General features: G+C 37.1%; 1 protein-coding gene across 10 annotated transcripts in view; it reads left to right on the forward strand.

The window, feature by feature from the left end:
- VRK1 (VRK serine/threonine kinase 1) overlaps window positions 1–18,890 on the forward strand; it is an 87,425-nt gene that overhangs the window by 22,214 nt on the left and 46,321 nt on the right. For 5 of the 10 annotated variants that reach the window (XM_009006526.6, XM_009006527.6, XM_078335721.1 and 2 more), the window contains exons 2-3: window positions 5,822–6,023; window positions 17,064–17,228. In XM_009006526.6, coding sequence (XP_009004774.1) covers window position 6,023; window positions 17,064–17,228 — 166 coding nt within the window. In that variant the 5' untranslated portion in view covers window positions 5,822–6,022. The remainder of the gene's footprint in view (window positions 1–5,821; window positions 6,024–17,063; window positions 17,229–18,890) is intronic. The other 5 variants (XM_002754270.6, XM_035261420.3, XM_078335723.1 and 2 more) reach the window with 1 other exon arrangement.

The raw sequence follows: 18,890 nt of genomic DNA on the forward strand, positions 1-18,890 counted from the left end.
TACTTCCTATCCTGTGTCTCCCTTTACCTGCTTTATGTTTTTAAAACATGACTGCATTTTCTGAAATATTAGGTAGTATCTGCATTATTTGTTCTTTTTAATCTGTGTCTTCCTGCTAGAATGTGTTAAAAGAGCAGGACCTTTGTTTTGTTTCTTGAGGTATAGCAAGTGCCTAGAACAGTGCTTGGCACATTGTAGATTATCAGTGACTATTTGTAGAGTGAGTGAATGAACAGACCGTGTCATTGCTCTTCTTCCTTAATTTGCATAATTCATGGTTAACATTTATTGCTGTGATAACTAGTAGATATATGTAATTAGCATCTGTTAGAATAACTTCTGAAAAAAATGCCACTTGTAATACTTTTCCAATTGTGTGTGTATGGGGGCAGAAGCGATGCTATAGTCATTAGGAACATGTTGGTACTATCTTGATACATCTTAATTTCTGCCTGTTTTATCTGCTGCATCTAGAAACTTTTTTAAAAATATTGTGGTAAGAAACATAGATTTCCCATCTTAATCATTTTTAATTAAGTGTACAGTTCCGTAGTATTGAATAGTAAGTGTATCTTGTAGTAAGTATATGAATACTGTAAGTGTATTCATATTGTTGTGAAGCAGATCCCCAGAACTTAATTTTGCAAATTTGAAACTCTACATACCACTAAACAACAATTCTCTTTTCTTCCTCCCTCCAGCCTCTAGCACCTTTCATTCTACCTTCTGTTTCTGTGAATTGTACTACTTTAGGTACCTCATATAAATGGAATCATACAGTATGTGTCTTTTTGTGACTGGCTTATTTCACTTAGCATAACTGTCCTCAAGATTCATCTGTAGTGTAGTGTGTGTCCGGATTTACTTCTGTTTTTCAAGGCTGAATAATACTCCATTGTATATACATGCCACATTTATTCGTTCATCTGTTAATGGATACTCAGGTTGCTTCCACCTCTTGCTATCATTGTGAATAGTGCTGCTGTGCACATGGGTGTACAGTTACTTCTTTGAGACTATAAACTCTTTCCCTGAGATCTGTTAGCTTAAAGGAATAAACCTCAATTACTTTTTCAAATAAGTGTCTCTGTCCTGAATTTCCAAAGATCTTAATTTTATTTAATGGAACATTTTTCTTTTATATATAATTTATTCTCACATAATAAAATTTGTATTTTGGCGTAAGCTGTGGAAGTGTAGTTGGTCTGCTTTTTTGATGTGATAAACCCCTGGAAAAATGTATATGATAAAGTGGAACAAGCTCCCTCAATGAAGAAGCTCATTTCATCTTGAAAGAAGAACTTACTGTATTCCTTAAATTGTCTAGAACTGTGAGTAACCTAAATGATAGACTGGAATCCAGGATACTACTGTATTTTGAAAGCAAAAGGAAGAGAATATTTAAAGAAAGAATGAACAGTGTTGAGTGCTTCTGGGCAGGCAAATGAGGTGATTCAGTGTCAGCTAGATTTCATAACACGGAGGTCACTGGTGACCTTAGCAAGGGTTGTTAGAGAGGAGTCATGAAGGCGGATCCCAGATGGAGTGAGTTGGATGAGTAGGAGAAAGGAAGTAATGGCAAATACAGACGACTTATTGAAACATTTGGCATTGAAAGGGAAAAGTAAGGATGATAGCAGAGGGGGATTAAAGGCATTCATTTTTTTAAAATGGCAGAGCCAGAAGCATTTTTAAAAGCTGATGGGAAGGATCTAGTTGAAGGAGACATTGACTCTATGAGAGAAGGATTAATTAATAGTATAAGTCTTGAGATGGTTAGTGTGGATGGGATCCAAAGCAAAGGTGAAGGACTTGATGTTTGATAGGAGGAGAGTTTCTTTCAATGTAATAGGAGAGAAGGAAGATAGGATTGGCTTGAAGTGGGTGCATGTAATTTGTAGGCATAGCTCTTAGAAAGATAGGGAATTCCCATCTGAAGCTTCTGTTTTCTCTCTAAACTAGAGTAGGTCACATGTTGAGAATTGTGGATTAGGAAGGGGAATTAGAGTTTTAATTATTAGAGGAAGAATAAATAGAGTTCGACGGAGTCATTGTAGAGGATGGTTGCTGGACTTTTGAGGAATGACATTGTCCTTTGCAGTCTGGTGATGTGTATTAAGGATAAAGTTAGACATCTGGTACTTGGGGAAAAATGCTAGCTTAACTTTTTTGCTCTTTAATTGTATGAATTTAGTGAGTTCCTACTAACTACAATGTATTTGTGACTAAGACAGTTCTCATGTAGCAGGAGCTTATAAGCTTATAGGGAACAGTTATTTATCACATGCAATAAGAAGTACAAACAGTACTGAAACTTCAGAGGTCATGTCTGACTTCAGCAGAGGTATGTCTTTAGGCATGGGAAAAATGTCAGTAAGTGTCTAAGGAGAGGTTATAGGAGAGAAAGGGATTTGTGCTGGAAAGAATGGAGATAAAAATATGTTGGTACCATGTTAATGGAATGGTGAATAGTCTAGTTTGTCCAGAATTTTCTTGATTCAGAGTGTCTCTATACAATATAAAACATTTCAGAGAAGTTTATGACTTTAAAGAAAATTTCATAAAAATATATGACCCCCTAAAGAAGTTTACATGCATAACTGTTTTAGGGAAAATTTATGAGTAGTCATTCAGTGTATAACGAGCTTTATTCAGCATTGTGATTTTCCAGTTTGGGTATGATGAATTCATAGAGCTCATTAAGTGTAAGTGTCATTGTTGTGATTCATTCAAGCCTTTTTCCTCTCTTCAGCAGAAGGTTAAAAAAAATTTCAAATTTGAATCCAGGACTTGAAGAATGCCAGTTGTCTAAATACAGTACCATATTGTGATAAATATAGCTATTGAAAATTTTAAAAATCTTTTCACAAAACTTTATTTTAGTATTCATAGCAGAACTTTTTTTGGAATGTTATCTGAAAAACAGAGGACCATTTTATCATCAGAGCTGACTATTAATTAGGGTATTGTTGCAGATATAAAAGTTGATCTGCCACTGAAATTCTATTTGAATATGTATAGTTCCAAGCTTGCTTTGTGTATTTAATAACTTTAGTACCATAATTACTCTGTTTACAATTAAATTTTAGTGAATATGCTAATATGGAGTATACCAGTGAGTGATTTCAGCAAAGGGCAGTATTGATTTGCATCTTGATGTGCTTTTCAATTGCATCTGCATTTCCTTTAATATCAAAGGAAAAGAAGTGGTCAGATTATGTAATGGATTATGTGATGCTAAATTCTTTTCTCTTTAAAACCTCTGTTGCATTGGCTACTATAATAGTAGATTTGCATTGAGTCAGAGGGGCTGGAATTATGTAGAAAGATTTAATTTTTGTTTAAGTTTGTGCCTTTCAGTGTATTCTTCAATAGAAACCTTAATGTAAGTATTGGTTTCATTATTAGAAGAAACTTATAATGGACTAAATGATGGTTTAATTCAAATTAGTATTTTAAGTTCTTCAGAAAACTCACTAACTTACTGAAGCAAATACTTGTGGTTATGTTATTTCTTTGAACAGGGACTTCTGGTTTTAAATAATTCCTCTTCTTTTGAGAAATTGCCTGAAAAGCAACAAGGAGATTTAGAAACACTGATTTCATATCCTCAGAAACTGAGAAGCTTTTGTATCCCTGAACCAGAAACTAAGGAGCTGCCAAATGCGGTGAAGGTCAAATAGGGTACAGGAGGATGCTGAAAGGGAACCTGAGACACAGATGTCAGAAAAGCTGGCAGAATTGTGTTCTCTAAAGAAAGTGGCACACCCTGAGAGGCACATTAATTAGCCTTTGTCTAGGAGAACAGGAATAGGTGTTGGCAGGCAGGGACACTAGGGAACTTGGGTGTGATAAAAATGTTCTCTGTCTTGGTTGTCGCACAAGTGTATGTACATTTGTAAAAATTTATCAGCCTACACTTGTGCAAGCTTGTAATGTATTGTCTCTCACCTCCAAAGTCAGCTTCTTTTGCTGTTTATATACTTGAGCTAGTCCTTTTAAATATTTTTTTCTTTTCCAGGACAATGTTAGGTTTTGTCAGTAGAAGGTGAGGAAGGGATACTACTATACTGCAAGATTCAGCAGAGGAAGGGCTTCTCTTGTTGCAGTATGCTTGTTTTTTGTTTGTTTCTCTTACTCTCTTAAGGTGTGGCTGTCAGCTCCGGTTACTCTCCTTAAGCTTCATTAGCACCCTGGTAGGCAGCTTCTTAATCCCACCTGTGGATCAGTTCCAGCCCACTGGCCCTGAAGAGAACTACTCTGCCACCCAGTGGGTCCCTGCCGCAGTCTGTCCAGTAAAGTGGGCACTCACCCTTAGCCTTGGAGACAGTAACTGCTCCCTACATTTGGTAGTTCCATATTCCTTCAAGTTGTCTTTTACATCTATTAGCCGTTGACTACTTTTTACGGATTAATAATTTTTTGTGTTACATTTTCTCATTTTCTGTCTCCTGAATAAACTCTGACTGTTATAATACACTTTTGATTTGTGTAACTTACTGTGTTAATTTTACATAAATAAACAGGATGAAATAATAAGTATACTTCTTGATTAATTTCCCTAACGGGAACAAATTGTTTAAACACCAAGATTGGGATGTAGAACACTACCAGATCCCTAGGAACCTTCTACCTCCAGCCATTTCTTCTGACTCTTAGTCCCCAAAATGGTATCTGCTGTTTGACTTGAATCACCATTGATTTGTTTTGTTTATTATTGAAATTCATATAAATGGAATATAATATGTGCTCTTCTGTCTGGTGCTGCTTTTTCTTAACACAGTGTTTGGTATATTCATCTGTCTTACTATATTCCATTTTCCTGTTGATGGACATGTGAATTTTCAGTTTGTGGCTGTTGTGAATAAAGCTGCTAGTGTCATTCTTGTACATGTCTTTGGGTGGACATGTGTATGCATAGAAGTTGAATTGCTGGGGCAGTTAGCAGGTACTGCCAAACAAATTTTCAAAATGATTGAAACAGTATACAGTATAGGAGAATTCTGCTTGTTCCACCTCCTTACCAACACTTACACTTTGTATTGTCAGAATTTTGTAGTTGAAACCTTCAAAACCTTAAGGAATAGATCAAATGCTACTTAAACTCTTTAGATTGTGGTAAAAGAAGAAAAGCTTCCAAAATCTTGTTATCAAACGAGCATAATATCGATACTAAAACTGATAAATATAGCGGAAAAAATAAACTACAGACCATTCTTATGAATATCAGTCTTGTCTGCGGCTGTACCACCCTGAATGCACCTGATCTTGTCTGAGTATCAGTCTTGTCCCTAAATAAAATATTAAATAGAATTCATCAGCACGCTAAAGAAATTACGACCACCACCAAGTATAATAGTTTTTTCTAGGAAGGTTGTGTTAAATAGCTCTATGTGAGTATGTGGTATACCAGCTGCATTTAAGTCTTTTGTGTTTCTCAAGATGTTAAAAGATAAGTATTGAACAAATATTCATTAATCCATTACCATTGTCCCTGCTTGTACCTGGCTGAAGCAGCCCCTGAGGACTGACAGGCCTGTTGATTGCCTGAGGCCACCTGAGATTATAGGGGCCAAGAAGAGGGAATCCTCCACATCTTTTTCCATTAGAAGCCACAGGAGGGAGTTTCATTTAGATATATTTTAAAGAAATATTTCTGTCATAGTGGCCTCTTGCAGAGCAACTGAGTATATTTCAGTGACTTCTTAACATTTATGTGGAGCAGGTTTAGCTGTGAGGGAAGTTTTAACCGAAGCACAAAGTTAGTTTCAAATGCTAGTTAGTAAATCTAATTTTCTTTATATTCTTTTTTTTTTTTTAGCAAAGAAACTGTAATCTAGAATGTACATGTGAACAACTTTATACGAACAATTTTTGTACTTGGTTTACTTGGATTGGTATGATACGTTTAAGTTCTTAAAAACGATTTTCATAGCACATACTGACTGAGGAAAAGAAAGAAAAAACAAAGCTGGATATCCATTTGGAAAAAGCTGGACTTTTCCTTCATGTCTTATACTAAAGTAAGTGCAAACAGATCAAAATGTTATCAGCAAAATATGGATCATAAAATAACCCAAAGAAAACATGGGATATTAAAAACTTATAATTTGACTGGGGGACGTCTTTCTGAGGGTAAGATGAAATCCAAAGCAAAAAATAATGCAGAATAGTTACTAATAAATAAATTGGGAAGACTCTTTGTAAGACACAAAGATTCTCTGTTTAATATGCAGCATATAAAATGTGCCTGTAAATAAAAAGCAAGACTAATAATTCAAAATAAAAATGGGCAGAGGTTACTAATAGTTTACAAGAAATCAAATACAGATTTTGCTTCTGAGTATATTCTTGTAATTTTTTTTTTTCGAGGGGGAGGTGGGAATGGACTGGACAGGCTCGTTGAGTATGAGAAGATTTCCAGTTTTGATCCCTTGGCAATTATTAATTATAGGAGCAATAATTACTTTGTCAAAAGAACCTGGTTTCTTTTCACGGGAAGTGGTATTTCAAGAATACAATTTGTGTGCTAGGGATGCTCTTTGCTGTTGGGTTGATTATTGTTTCTAAGCTTTTTAGTGAATGGGGCTAGGACATACAAAGATGTGTTTGTTAGTATGTGATTATTTTAAAGATACAGTCTGAATTAAAAATATTTCCAAGTACAGTATTTTTTTTAACTGTACCTCTTCTTTTATCTCTGTGATCTTTCCTTCATATCTGAATCCTGATTTTTAGGGACACAAGGGAATGATAGACTAATAATATCATATCATTCTAATTTGCATCATTCCACATGTATGGACAGAATAGTCTTAGTTAACAAAAGCAAGTATCACAATACGATTTCTGGAAAGTTGCCTTTTTTTTCATATGTTATCCCATTTTTTAATAGTTGTACTGTATCTACAGTGTCACTACATTTCCCTGTTATATGCTCTATCCTCTTTTTTATAACCCTTGTTGAGTCTCAGTTCTGCAAGTAGGTATGTACTACTCACTGATACTGACATTTCTTGAGTCATTTTGGATATTGCTATGGGAGTGGCAGACCCTTTCTGCTGGACTTCTTTTCTGGTGTATTCTTACTGCTGTTTTCTATACTGTTAACACTTAGCAATCTTTATACTTGAAATTTAGCTGGGTATAAAATCTTTGGTTCATATTTTTCTTTCTTGAGCCTTAAGTATTTTACTTTTTCCCCTCGGCATAAAATGTAGCTGTTAAAGTGATGACAATTTGATTTTATTTTTCTTATAAAATATCTGTGATGCTCAAAGAATATTGTCATTTACTGTTAACTAGATTGTGTCTTAGTGATGGTCATTCTGGGTCGATTTTTGACCTTTTAAAATGTAGTTTTATGGTTTTTTAAAATTAAGTTCAGGAAAGTTTTCTTTAATTAAAGGATTTTTAATATTCTGTTCTTTTGCTTTGATTTTCTTTGTTATATGTAGGTTGTTTTTTTTTTTCTGTTTTCCTAAACATTTTTCTTTTGGTCCTTTTTGATTTTTTGTTTTTTTCACTTTCTATTTCTCTTTCATTAAAAAGTTTATTTACTTTTATGTCCCTTCTACTTTAGTTTTTATTTCTGAACTGATTTTTGTCTTTCATTTTCAATTATTCTATCATCTAATTTCTGAATTTCTCTAATTCCGATTGAGGTTAGTCTGTATACAAAGTGTTTTTTAGCTTGTTTTGAAATACTAGTTTATAGCTGTCAACCTTTTGGGAGGCATGTTTTCTTATGTACTTTTCTGAAGGACTTTCTTTTCTTTCTTTCTTTTTTTTTTTTTAATACCAGCTTATTGTAGGACTAGGCTTTGATCCACTTTTGTTGCTGAGTTTCCTATGCAGCCAGTTTTCCCTTATATGCAATTAGTATTAGATGGTTCATGGTGAGTGTATGTCATTTCTTTAGATCTTACTCCACTTGTTTTTATGTATTACTCCAGGATACTGAGGCTAACTTATAGATCCACTTTCATTTGAACTTTGTTTTTCCTTTATTTGTATTATCCTTGTGATGCTCATTTTGGCTTTATCTCTAGGAGTTTCTGATGCTTTGACCTGGAAGGGGCCTTGGCTGGTTACTTTTGAGAGTTGTAGAGGCAACAGGCTTCAGCCTCTTCAGACCTCACCATAGACCCCTTACACTTCTGGCTGTGGGAATGGCAGACCCCTTCTTGTTTCAGTTACTGTTCTCATAGTGTCTTCAGTGCTTCTAACAAGTAGCTCCTGGTAATTTTGGGATTCTCAGATTTATCAGAGGCATCATACTTCTTTCTGCTTCCTTCATTACAATTGCTGATACCACACAGAACTTGTTGCTGTTTGTGATGGTTTGTCTTCACCTGCTCAAATTTTGGGATTTGTAGAGATTGGAGAGGTTATCTATGGGTTTTGAGTTTTGCTCTCCAGTTGTCCTGTCCGCTTTTATGGGGGAATTCAGGGAGATGAAACAGCTGTGCTGCAGCCTCCACCATGTGCAGTGTTAACCTTCAGGAGCAGTGATTTATAAGCGTATTCAAGAGATTGACAGCAATGATGCTGTTTTGTGGGACTAATTTTAGGAAAGAAAGTCATTCCAAGCCTTAATTAATTATTAAAATTAGTTTCAATTAGTTGGCCACAGAAATAAAACTAAAAATATAAGTAAACAGATTTATTTGGAGGAAAATCACTTTTTATTCACCACAATTTACATTGAGTAGATGCTGTGCCAGAATATTTCATTTAAGATATGATATTTTTGTCACTTCTGGAAAGGAATTTCAGAAAAACACAAAAGGTTGTCCAGTCACTATTTTGAGATATATAAAGATCAAAAACACGTTTTTCACTCAGTTTAAACTATTTTGATTACTATAAAGAAACAATCAAATAAGAGATTACTCTGATGATTTGATAAAGTTGGATAAAATTCAGAAGGGTGTTCATTTTAATATTTGGAAATACTGTGTGTTTTAGTTGTTTATTTTATTTGGTTTACTACCATAGGTGTAGAAGTAACCTTTTTTTTGGTGTTTTGAGTCTAGGCTCTCTTGGTTGGCACTGAAATTCCATTTTATAAGATTTTATCATGATTAAAAACACATTAATTAAGATAACTAATTGATATGAAGAAATAACTAATACATTTATTTTTAAGATGTTTTTGTTAACTTAGAGAAGATTTAGACAGCAAAGATGCATTAGTATTCTACAGGAAAAATCCAATTTAAAAATCCTTAGTAAATTAATAAGGAACATTTGCAGGTAAGGAGTTTGTGTATTTGGAGTGATAGTGGGTGAGTTGCTGAAAAATTCCAAATGAATGTAGTGTGTATGTAAGTAGCATATCTGGGCTCAGGACTGAACTACAGACTTCTTTCATCTGAATAGCCATTTCAAGTGTTTAACGATTCTTATTAACCTTCTTTGTTTATGTGTCTCCAGTATATTTTTAGGGAGCTGTGGAATCCCAACAAGTATTTATTTTAAATCTTTTTTGATTAATATTTGTAGAACTGAGAGTTTGAAATCACACAACACACACATGTTCACCTGCATACAAATACAAATTGAGTTTCTTCAGTCCATGAAGTGAGTTATATCAGAGGGCACTTGAAGCCCAGTGTGAAGTGACTTGATCAAGATTACCCACCAAACTGGTGTCATACCTGCAATCCAGGTCTTTTGATTCCAGTCTGTGCTTTTCTCACAATAAAACACCACTTTCTATGAAAGTTACGATAAACTTATGTGTTAGAAAAGCGAATCAAGAAGATGGCCATTTAGGAGCAGCTCAGGATTGCAGCTCCCAGTGAAAGCGCAGAGGGTGAGTGGATGCCACATTTCCAGACAAATCTTTATTGCCCACAGACCAGGAGATTCCCAGGTGGAGGAGCCCCACGGGTCACCAGTGTGGCTGTTTTGCCTGCGCCCCGGTGTGGCGGTTCTCCATACAAAATACACTGGTCTCGTTGCCCTTTTAAGCTGGCGATTGGACTCTGGCAAGGCAGAGTTGCCCATTCATCTGATTAAATAAGGGACTGAAACAGGGAGCCAGGCCAGGAGATTCCTGGGCAAAAAAACACCACAAATCTCAGCGCCATTGTTTCAGCTGATGCAGCGGGTTGCAACATGGGAAATCACACAGATCCCAGAAATCGCACAGATCGCCTCAAGGGAAATCGCACAGATTCCTTTTCAGCAGGCAACTGGAACACCAGGGAGAGAGCCAGCCATTCAACATTAAAAAAAAAAAAAGGCTCTGAGGCAGGGAGCCAGATGATCAGGCTCGACGGGTCATACCCCCACAAAAAAACAAACAAACAAAAAAATCAACCAGCAATTGGAAATGCTCTGGGTTGAGAGTTTCACAGCAAGCACAGCTGAACCTGGGACAGTCCAGCTCTGTGGAGGAGGGGGCATCTGCCATTACCGAGGCACTCCATCCCTACGGAAGGAGTCCACCATTGCCGAGGCAGCCTGCCATTGCTGAGGCAACCTGTCATTACAGAGAGAGTCCGCCATTACAGAGGTGGGCCACCATTGTTGAGGCAGTTCTAACCACACCCATATAAACAGGACTGCAGGGAAGCTCACATGGCAGTAGGGTGGAGCCCACAGCAGTTCAGCAAAGCCTCTGCAGGCAGACAGTGACTAGGCTGCCTTCTTGCTGGACAGGGCAGCCCTGAAAAAAAAAGGCAGCAGCACAATGGAAACTCATAAATAAAGCCCTGAGTCCCTGGGACAGAGCACCTGGGGAAAAAAAAGGGGTTTATGAGTTCTGTTGCATCAGACTTAAATGTACCTGCCCAGCAGCTCTGAATGAACAATGAAGCTCACAGCTCAGCATTTGAGCTCCTATAAAGTACAGACTGTCTCCTCAAGCAGCTCCGTGACCCCTGTATATACAAGGAGTCACCTCACAAAGGACTGATCAGATTGACATTTGGCAGGCATCATTCTAGGACAAAGATAGCAGAAGAAGAAACGGGTAGCAATCCTTCCTGTTCTGCAGCTGCTGCAGGTGATCCCCAGGCAAGCAGTGACTGGAGTGGACCTCAGCAGTCCTACAGCAGAGGGGCCAGACTTTTAGAAGGAAAACTAAGAAACAGAAATAACTTCTTCATCAACAAACTGGAAGTCCACTCAGAGACCCAATCTGAAAATCAGCAACCACAAAGATGACAGGCGGATAAATCCACAAAGATGGGAAGAAACCAGCACAAAAAGGAGGAAAACACCTGAAACTAGAACACCTCTCTTTCTACAAGGGATCACAACTCCTCATCAGCAAGGGAACAAGGCTGGATGGAGAATGAGTGTGATGAAATGACAGAATCAGACTTAAGGTGGGTAATGAGAAACTTCTGTGAGCTAAAAGAACTTGTTCTAACCCAATGCAAAGAAACTAAGAATGTTGAAAAAAGATTTGATGAAATGCTAACGAGAATGGACAACTTAGAGAAGAATATAAGTGAATTCATGGAGCTGAAAAACACAACATGAGAACTTCGCAAAGCATGCACAAGTTTCAACAGTCAAATTGACCAAGCAGAAGAAAGGATATCAGAGGTCAAAGACCAACTCAATGAAACAAAATGAGAAGGCAAGATTAGAGAAAAAAGCGTAAAAAGGAATGAACAAAGTCTCCAAGAAACATGGGAGTATGTGAAAAGACCTAATCTACGTTTGATAGGTGTACCTGAATGTGACGAAGAGAATGAATCCAAGCTGGAAAATACTCTTCAGGATATTATCCAGGAAAACTTCCCCAACCTAGCAAGGCAGGCCAATATTCAAGTCCAGGAAATACAGAGAACACCACAAAAATATTCCTCAAGAAGAGCAACCCCAAGGCACATAATCGTCAGATTCACCAGGGTTGAAATGAAGGAGAAAATGCTAGAGAGAAAGTTCGGGTTACCTACAAAGGGAGGCCCATCACACTCACAGCAGATCTCTTGGCAGAAACCCTACAAGCCAGAAGAGAGTGGGGGCCGATATTCAACATCCTTAAAGAAAAGAACTTTCAACCCAGAATTTCATATCCAGCCAAACTAAGCTTCATAAGTGGAGGAAAAATAAAATCCTTTGCCAACAAGCAGGTATTCAGAGATTTTTGTCACCACCAGGCCTGCTTTACAAGAGCTCTTGAAAGAGGCACTACACATAGAAAGGAACAACCAGTACCAGCATTCCAAAAACATACCAAATGGTAAACAGCATCAACAAAATGAAGAATCTTCATCAACTAATGGGCAAAGCAGCCAGCTAGCATCAAAGTGGCAATATCAAATTCACACATAACAATATTAACCCTAAATGTAAATGGACTAAATTCCCCAATCAAAAGACACAGACTGGCAAATTGGATAAAACGCCAAAACCTATTGGTGTGCTGTATCCAGGAAACCCATCTCACATGCAAGGATACACAAAGGCTCAAAATAAAGGGAAGGAGGAAGATTTACCAAACAAATGGAGAGCAAAAAAAGCAGGAGTTGCAATTCTTGTCCCTGATAAAATAGACTTTAAAGCAACAAAGATCAAAAGAGACAAAGAAGGACATTACATAATGGTAAATGGATCAATGCAACAAGAAGAGCTAATGATCCTAAATATATATGGACCCAATACAGGAGCACCCAGATATGTAAGGCAAGTTCTTAACGACTTACAAAGAGACTTAGACTCCCACACAATAATAGTGGGAGACTTTAACACCCCATTGTCAATATTAGATCAACCAGACAGAAAATTAAGAAGGATATCCAGTACTTGAACTCAGACCTGGACCAAGCAAACCTGATAGACATGTACAGAACTCTCCACCCCAAATCCACAGAATATACATTCTTCTCAGCACCACATCACACCTACTCTAAAATTGACCACATACTTGGAAGTAAATCACTCCTCAGCAAATGCAGAAGAACGGAAATCATAACGAACAGTCTCTCAGATCACAGTGCAATCAAGTTAGAACTCAGAATTCAGAAACTAACTTAGAACCTCACAGCTTCATGGAAACTGAACAACTGGCTCTTGAATGTTGACCGGATAAATAATGACATGAAGGCAGAAATAAAGATGTTCTTCGAAACCAACAAGAACGAAGACACAACATAACCCGAATCTCTGGGACATATTTAAAGCAGTCTCTAGAGGAAAATATATAGCAATAAGTGCCCACATAAGAAGAGTGGAGAGATCCAAAATTGACACCTTATTGTCAAAATTGAAGGAGCAAGATCAAAAAAACTCAAAACCTAGCAGAAGACAAGAAATAACTAAGATCAGAAAAGAACTGAAGGAGATAGAGACACAGAAAACCCTTCAAAAAATCAAAAATCCAGGAGCTAGTTTTTTGAAAAGATCAACAAAATAGACAGACTACTAGCCAGATTAATAAAAAAGAAAAGAGAGAATAACCAAATAGATGCAATAAAAAACGATAAAGGGGAAATCACCACAGATTCCACAGAAATTCAAACCATCATCAGAGAATCTTACAATCAACTCTAGGCACATAAACTAGTAAACCTGGAAGAAATGGATAAATTCCTGGACACTTGTGTCCTCCCAAGCCTAAACCAGGAAGAAGTCAAAACCCTGAGTAGACCAATAACAAGATCTGAAGTGCAGGCAGGAATTAAGAGCCTACAACACAAAAAAATCTCAGGTCCAGATGGGTTCACAGCCGAATTCTACCAAACATACAAAGAGGAGCTGGTACCATTTCTTCTGAAACTATTCCAAACAATCCAAAAAGAGGGAATCCTTCCCAAATCGTTTTATGAGACCCATATCATCCTGATACCAAAACCTGGCAGAGACTCAACAAGAAAAGAAAACTTCAGGCCAATATCCATGATGAACATAGATGCAAAAATCTTCAATAAAATACTGGCAAGCCGATTGCAACAGCACATCAAAAAGCTTATCCACCATGATCAAGTAGTATTCATCCCAGGGATGCAAGGCTGGTTCAACATATGCAAGTCTATAAACGTAATTCACCACATAAGGAGAACCAAAGACAAAAGCCACATGATTATCTCAATTGATGCAGAGAAAGCGTTTGACAAAATTCAACAGCCCTTTATTCTAGAAACCCTCAATTAACTAGGTATTGACAGAACATATCTCAAAATAATAAAAGCTATTTACGACAGACCAACAGCTAGTATCATACTGAATGGGCAAAAAGTGGAAGCATTCCCTTTGAAATCTGGCACTAGGCAAGGATGCCCTCTCTCAGCACTCCTATTCAATATAGTACTGGAAGTTCTAGCCAGAGCAATCAAGCAAGAAAAAGAAATAAAGTGTATTCAAATAGGAAAGGTGGAAGCCAAACTGTCTCTATTTGCAGACGACATGATTGTATAACTAGAAGACCCCATTGTTTCAGCCCAAAATCTCCTGAAACTGATAAGCATCTTCAGCAAGTCTCAGGATGCAAAATCAATGTGCAAAAATCACAAGCATTCCTATACACCAATAACAGACTTAAAGAGAGCCAAATCAAGAATGAACTGTCATTTACAATTGCTACAAAGAGAATAAAATACCTAGGAATACAACTAACAAGGAACATAAAGGACCTCTTTAAGGAGAACTACAAAACACTGCTCAACGAAATAAGAGAGGACACAAACGGATGGAGAAACATTCCATGTTCATGGTTAGGAAGAGTCAATATCGTGAAAATGGCCATATTGCCCAAAGTAACTTACAGATTCAATGCTATCCCCATCAAGCTACCAATGACCTTCTTCACAGAACTGGAAAAATCCACCTTAAACTTCATATGGAACCAAAAGAGAGCCCGCCTAGCCAAGTCAATTGTAAGCAAAAAGAACACAGCAGGAGGCATCACACTACTGGACTTCAAACTATACTACAAGGCTACAGTAATCAAAAGAGCCTGGCACTGGTACCAAAACAGAGATATAGACCAATGGAACAGAACAGAGGCATCGGAGGCAACACAACATATCTACAACCATTTGATCTTTGATAAACCTGACAAAAACAAGCAATGGGGAAAGGATTTCCTGTTTAATAAATGATGTTGGGAAAACTGGCTAGCCATGTGCAGAAAGCAGAAACTGGACCCCTTCCTTACACTTTACACTAAAATTAACTCCAGATGGATTAAAGACTTAAACATAGGACCTAACCCTGTAAAAACCCTAGAAGAAAATCTAGGCAAAACCATTCAGGACATAGGAGTAGGCAAGGACTTCATGACCAAAACACCAAAAACATTGGCAACAAAAGCCAAAATAGACAAATAGGACCTAATCAAACTCCACAGCTTCTGCACGGCAAAAGAAACAGTCATTAGAGTGAATCGGCAACGAACAGAATGGGAAAAATTTTTGCAGTTTACCCATCTGACAAAGGGCTGATATCCAGAATTTACAAAGAACTAAAACAGATTTACAAGAACAAAACAAACAAGCCCATTGAAAAGTGGGCAAAGGATATGAACAGACACTTTACAAAAGAAGACATACATGAGGCCAACAAACATATGAAAAAATGCTCATCTTCACTGGTCATTAGAGAAATGCAAATCACAACTACATTGAGATACCATCTCAAGCCAGTTAGAATGGCGATCATTAAAAAATCTGGAGACAGCAGATGCTGGAGAGGATAGGAACACTTTTACACTGCTGGTGGGAGTGTAAATTAGTTCAACCATTGTGGAAGACAGTGTGGGGATTCCTCAGGGACCTAGAAATAAAAAGTCTGTTTCTATATCATCTTATATCCAAAGGACTATAAATCATTCTACTATAAGGACACATGCACACGAATGTTTATTGCAGCACTGTTTACAATAGCAAAGACCTGAAATCAACCCACATGCCCATCGATGATAGACTAGACAGGGAAAATGTGGTACATATACACCATGGAATATTATGCAGCAATCAAAAACGATGAGTTCATGTCCTTTGTAGGGACATGGATGAACCTGGAGAACTTCATTCTCAGCAAACTGACACAAAGAACAGAAAATGAAATACCGCATGTTCTCACTCATAGCTGGGTGTTGAACAATGAGAACACATGGACACAGGGAGGGGAGCACTACACACTGGGGTCTGTTGGAAGGAATAGGGGAGGGAGAGCACAGGGTGGGGAGTTGGGGAGAGATAGCATGGGGAGAAATGCCAGATATAGGTGATGGGGAGGAAGGCAGCAAATCACACTGCCACTTGTGTACCTATGCAACTATATTGCATGTTCTACACATGTACCCCAAAACCTAAAATGCAGTTAAAAAAAAAAAGCGAATCAAGATTCAGCTCTTAAAAAAGGACAGTTGGTGAGAAAGGAAGCTTAGGAATGCTGGATTTCACTAGCTTTGCCCAGATGCGTAAGCCACAGTTTTTCTTGTCACTCTTGAAAGTTGTACTCCTTCCTTACAATGACTTCCATAATTGTGAAGCATGTTGGTGAGGTCTTGGAGCCAGGTAGTCATCAGTGCAAATTTCTGTTGTTCTACCACTTAGCAGATTGCTAAGCCTTAATTGGGATGATGATATAATCTTCAGAGTCATGAGGATAGATAGGAACCTGTGTAAAGCATCTACTAGCATGTCCCAGGAACTTTTCCCCTTGTGCTCAGTTGCCTTATGTTTTCAATCTCTGTACTGTGTTCTATCCTATCGGTATTGACTTTAATAAAGTCTTCATTTTTTTCCCCCTAAAATGTGCATCCTATTTGGAGACACCTTTCCCTCTCAACCTTATAGAGCAAGTCTTTGTTGTTACATACCATTTTTAGTTGTTGATCATTATACTATTGGAACTTAAGCCTAATTATTTCTTTGAATATAATTGCATATATGATTTTATTGTCTCTTCTCCAAAGCTAAAGGATAATCAAGTAGGATTCGAGCCATTATAAATCAGAATTAACAGATATCCTTTAAGTTTTAGAATAAGTAGGAATTTGAACAGCATCTCTGTACAGAAGTTTTCCTTAAGGAAAAATGTTTTAAACACTTATAAGATCATAATTCTGACCATTGCTTTGTTTTATGTTACAGTGAAAATGCCTCGTGTAAAAGCAACTCAAGCTGGAAGACAGGGCCCTGCAAAGAGACATCTTGCAGAACAGTTTGCAGTTGGGGAGATAATAACTGACCTGGCAAAAAAGGAATGGAAAGTAGGATTACCCATTGGCCAAGGAGGCTTTGGCTGTATATATCTTGGTAAGTGACTGCTTCTAATGATCAATCTGAAGATTTATGTGGCTTTCTTAACAATGGTTTCTCAATTCTGAGCTATTACAGGATGCTCCTAATAATCTGCAGTCAACTTAATAGTGTCTGATTAAGCAAAAATGCATCTTTGACATAGGAGTGGAAATTGTTAATCGCAACAGAAAAAGAGGATAAAATATCTGTAAAATTGTCTTTAGTGAGGACTAAGGCTTTAGATTTTTAAGATACTCCATATAATAATAATCTCTTTTGAGACCCAAAGAAAACAATATACATATCTTTCCCCTCCGTCCTCCACCTAAGTGGGATTTATTCCCTCTGTGTTTGTGTAATTTGGAAGTTTGCAAATACTTTACAAGTGTGGGTTTCTTTTTTCTTTCTGTACAATCAGCATAGCTGTCATACTGGAACTAAGAGAATTACGTAGACACTGCATATTAGGCCCAATTAAATGTGCCGATAACTCGCATACTTATTCTGAGATTTTTTTGGGACCCGTTGTATAATCCTGAAATTCTTGTTAACTAAATTATTGACTTAAAAAAGATTTTAACTGATTGCTTCTAAAGCTGTCTGCTTCACCAATAAATGTTAGTAGTGATACAGTGCAATTCATATTTGCTTCTGATTTTTCTAACTTTTCCATTCTATGTTCTCACTGTACTTCTAATCTCAGATTGATTATTGAATTTCTGCCATGAAGGTTTATACAATGTTATTTTTTAGCAATATCTTAGTCAGAATACTGATAATATGACATAGATTAGTGTCACTTGGAAACTTGTTAGACCTACAGTTTTTTGAGCCTTACCTCAGATTACTAATCAAAAACTGTAGGGAGAGGGGCCAGCAGTGTTTGATCAAGTCCTCTAGGTGATTCTGATGCATGCTGAAGTTTGAGAACCACTGACATAGGTAAAGAACACTGCTTTTACTCAAGAGGAGTCCCAATTAACCTGCTCCAGGACCAGTGGGCTGCCCTTGATCAGTTGCAGTTTCTGGAGCTATCTTTATGAAACACAGCTTGAAATCGAGTGCTTTATCATATTTTACACATATGATTCCTGTCGGTCAGTGGCACCCTTCTTTGTCAAATATGTGTCGATTCTCTGGTTTTGTTTAGAGCCAAACCCATTCCAGTGAACTAGGCTTTATCACTGATTTATGGCAAAAATCCTTGTAAGCCATGAACGATTAGAGGCTATATTAGTCAGTATATATTTTTGATCTTGTTATTTAGGGGAGATGGTAGATTATGTAAGCTGTCTTTACTACGGGATATATGGATTTATGCCATCTCATATTAATAGGAACTTGTCTCTAAAAAAACAAGTTCTTCATTTTACATTAGTTAATTTACTGTTGTAACCTTTTGCAAATTTAGAACTTGCTTTGTCTCATCTGTTTTATTTGTATTTATCATCCAAAGATGCCGTCTAATAGTATTTTTAATAGGCCATGGTTTGACAGATCTCTGTAATAAAACTTTACTTTTATAAGGCTGGGATGACTAATTTATAAAAGGAGGGACTTGTTTGAACATTGTTGCCTCCAGTCTCTTGCTTCCAGATTCAAGATCACCAGCAGTTTCTGTAAATGAATTAAAAAGATTGCTTTTGAATTTTCTTCGGATTTTTTTTTTTCTGTAGC

This window comes from Callithrix jacchus, chromosome 8 (assembly GCF_049354715.1).
Source record: "Callithrix jacchus isolate 240 chromosome 8, calJac240_pri, whole genome shotgun sequence".
NCBI lineage: Eukaryota > Metazoa > Chordata > Mammalia > Primates > Cebidae > Callithrix > Callithrix jacchus.